This window comes from Aplysia californica, unplaced genomic scaffold (assembly GCF_000002075.1).
Source record: "Aplysia californica isolate F4 #8 unplaced genomic scaffold, AplCal3.0 scaffold00226, whole genome shotgun sequence".
Lineage (NCBI taxonomy): Eukaryota > Metazoa > Mollusca > Gastropoda > Aplysiida > Aplysiidae > Aplysia > Aplysia californica.
The window spans coordinates 212894-215463 of record NW_004797496.1 but is presented as its reverse complement, the minus strand read 5'-3'; the positions used below and the strand labels follow the sequence as shown (position 1 = coordinate 215463).

Sequence of the window (2570 nt, the reverse complement as noted above, 5' to 3'; positions counted from 1 at the left end):
CACGTTGTACAGGTGGTTTTTTGGGGGGGGGAATAGATGATCGAAAAAGCAGAATCCACCGTATTTCTTACGTATTTTACGCCTTCATAAACCCATTCCGCACCTTGATGAACCTCTCACGCGCTCTTAGAAAATCGGTGTATACTCGAAGTAGCAGAGACCAATATTATTTCAAAAATCAAAAACTTTTTCTTAGAATTTGTATATTTCTATTTGCAAACAATTATGATTTGTCGCTTGTCTGCCAATGGTGTCTCAACAGAGGCTTCCAGGTTTTCTTATTTTCAGTTTTAAAACCCCCAGCAAAACTCACATCACAACGTAATTAAATTATGTAAACCACGACTTGGTGAAGGAATACTGGAATTAAAAAGTAGTTAATAGTAAATGAATGAATAATTTTATTATAATTATTTGAGTCGGTAAAAACCAAGGGAGAAAATCAGAGTTATTGAAAAGATGATTTATACCAGTGCTTGTTATTTCCCTCTTAGCCAGTACTCCGCTATTTCGTTCGAAACTCATTGACAGACAGATGAAGAATGATGCTATTGTTGGAAGGTGTTGCTTCTGATTGAACCGAACTGGTTTACACCCCTTATTGACACGATTAAGATTATTAGGAGTTGAGCTGTTTCGACTTGATGTCAACCTCAAACTCGCTGGTCTCTTGATCTATTTTTTTTCTCGTGGGCTGTTTAGCGTTTAGCGCCACGACAATTATTACGAGCTAAGCTCAACGATAAATACGATTTGTATGAATTTCAAATGCAGAGGACACGAGGCTGTGGTCGGAATAAAATTGTTTAAATTGAATTATTCGTGTCTGACTTTCCATGATCATGGGGTTTGTACCTCCTGCTGGTGTTCTGGGAATTGTTTTTACTACCCCTCTTTCCATCACTATCTGGGTTTGAAATAGTTGGTTAAGGAAGGAGATCTGGCAAAAATAATGATATGTGTTTCTAGGAAATTTTGGACGAAGGATGAACTGGCTTCCTCTGAGAATACTAAAAGCGAGGACACACCCGCGAAAGACAACGCAAAACGTGGCTGGATGGCATTAAAAAGCATTTTGATATTCAGGCAGTGTCTAGAATATGAACTCCCCCCCCCCCCCAAAAAAAAACAAAAACAACAACAACAACAACAAAAAACAACAAAAACCATCCCATTTGTTACACAACCAAAAGGCAACAACTATTGGGTTACGAGTTTCATCAAAGACATTTAATGTACAATAATATCACTCCAGTACATCAAAACACGTCTCAAATAATAAAGTAGTAAAAAGAATAAATGTAGGATTATGGTTTCGTCCTTCTGTAGTCTCAAAGATACATAGTAACATATCGCGATAAAAAGTACATTAAAATTAATGTAGTTTAGTTATTGCAATTACCCCGTCGACGAAATGATACTGGCCAAACAAATAACCAAAGAAAGAACATAATAGTACTACTAGACTTATAATATCATTCAGAAATAAATACCTGTACATGTTAGTTTCGAATATCTTACATGTTTGTGTCACACCTGTGCTTAAGTACAAATGTGAAGTTATGTTTATGTGTCGCATGAAGAGAAGAAAACCGGGTGTCATGACGCGGTGAAATCAGGCGCTCATCAATTGTTGGGCATATAGAGCTACTAGTATAATCTCAAAGCTTGTTGTTGTTGTTTTTTGTCTTGCATTTGGCAAAAAAGTACCCATCTATGATAAACAGAAGTGGAAATACTTGCAATTGAAGGGGGTGGGGTCACCTAGTGTGAGAGGTAAAATTATCGAGAAAATGAACGCCTAAGTTTTGTACATTACATGGATTGAGAGTACTTGAAAAATGAATATTCTACATGTTTGTGTCCCTAGACAACGTTTTTATCAGTAAAATCTGCATTCAAGTTCGCTTCTAAATGAACATAGATCTAAAAGGTGTTGAGCTAAAAAATAAAAATTTGAACAAATTTGCTAAAGCAGCTGGAAAATGCTATTTTCTTCGATTTCATTATTTTGATGAGCGCCTGATTTCACCACGATGTCTTACAGTGTAATATCTCCAATACTGTAAAATAGCCCTATATGACAAAAAATATACTAAGCATTATTTTAACAAAAACATTTGCACAATTTCAGCAATAGGTTCCTGCGAATGCTAGACTCAGATGACAAAACTCTTTTTATTACCTTCTTCAAATGCGTCTTTGGTTTTCTTCTTTTTGTTCTGCACCACTTGAATTATGATCGAGATCACTACAGTCAAGACCAACACGACAACAACAGAGCCCACAAAACCTGCGATGACGATTTTCTGGGAATGTGGCGCTTCTTTGGCGTCCTTGGCCACTTCGCTGTGATCTTCGCTCAGGTACTCACGAGTGGTCAAGTCGGGAACGAATCCGAAACCAACTGTCACCAAGTTGGAGAGTTCACCTTTGTTTCCGGACTCGTCCTCAGCGAAGATGGAGAACACCAGACTGACATTCTGGCCTTTCGGGACGTCCATCTGCACCACCATCTGAAAGGTTTGGGTGAAAATTAAATAGTAATAATAATAATAATAGATAGCATT

At 37.4% G+C, this 2570-nt stretch overlaps 1 protein-coding gene across 1 annotated transcript in view; it reads right to left on the bottom strand.

Moving 5' to 3' along the window:
• Positions 1–1680: 1680 nt before the first annotated feature.
• The window catches only part of LOC101864624 (calcium-activated chloride channel regulator 4A), a gene marked incomplete in the record, with an annotated part of 27516 nt that continues 26626 nt past the window's right edge, over positions 1681–2570 (bottom strand). The window contains 1 exon segment of the mRNA XM_013083345.1: positions 1681–2516. Within this exon segment, the coding sequence (XP_012938799.1) occupies positions 2160–2516 (357 nt within the window).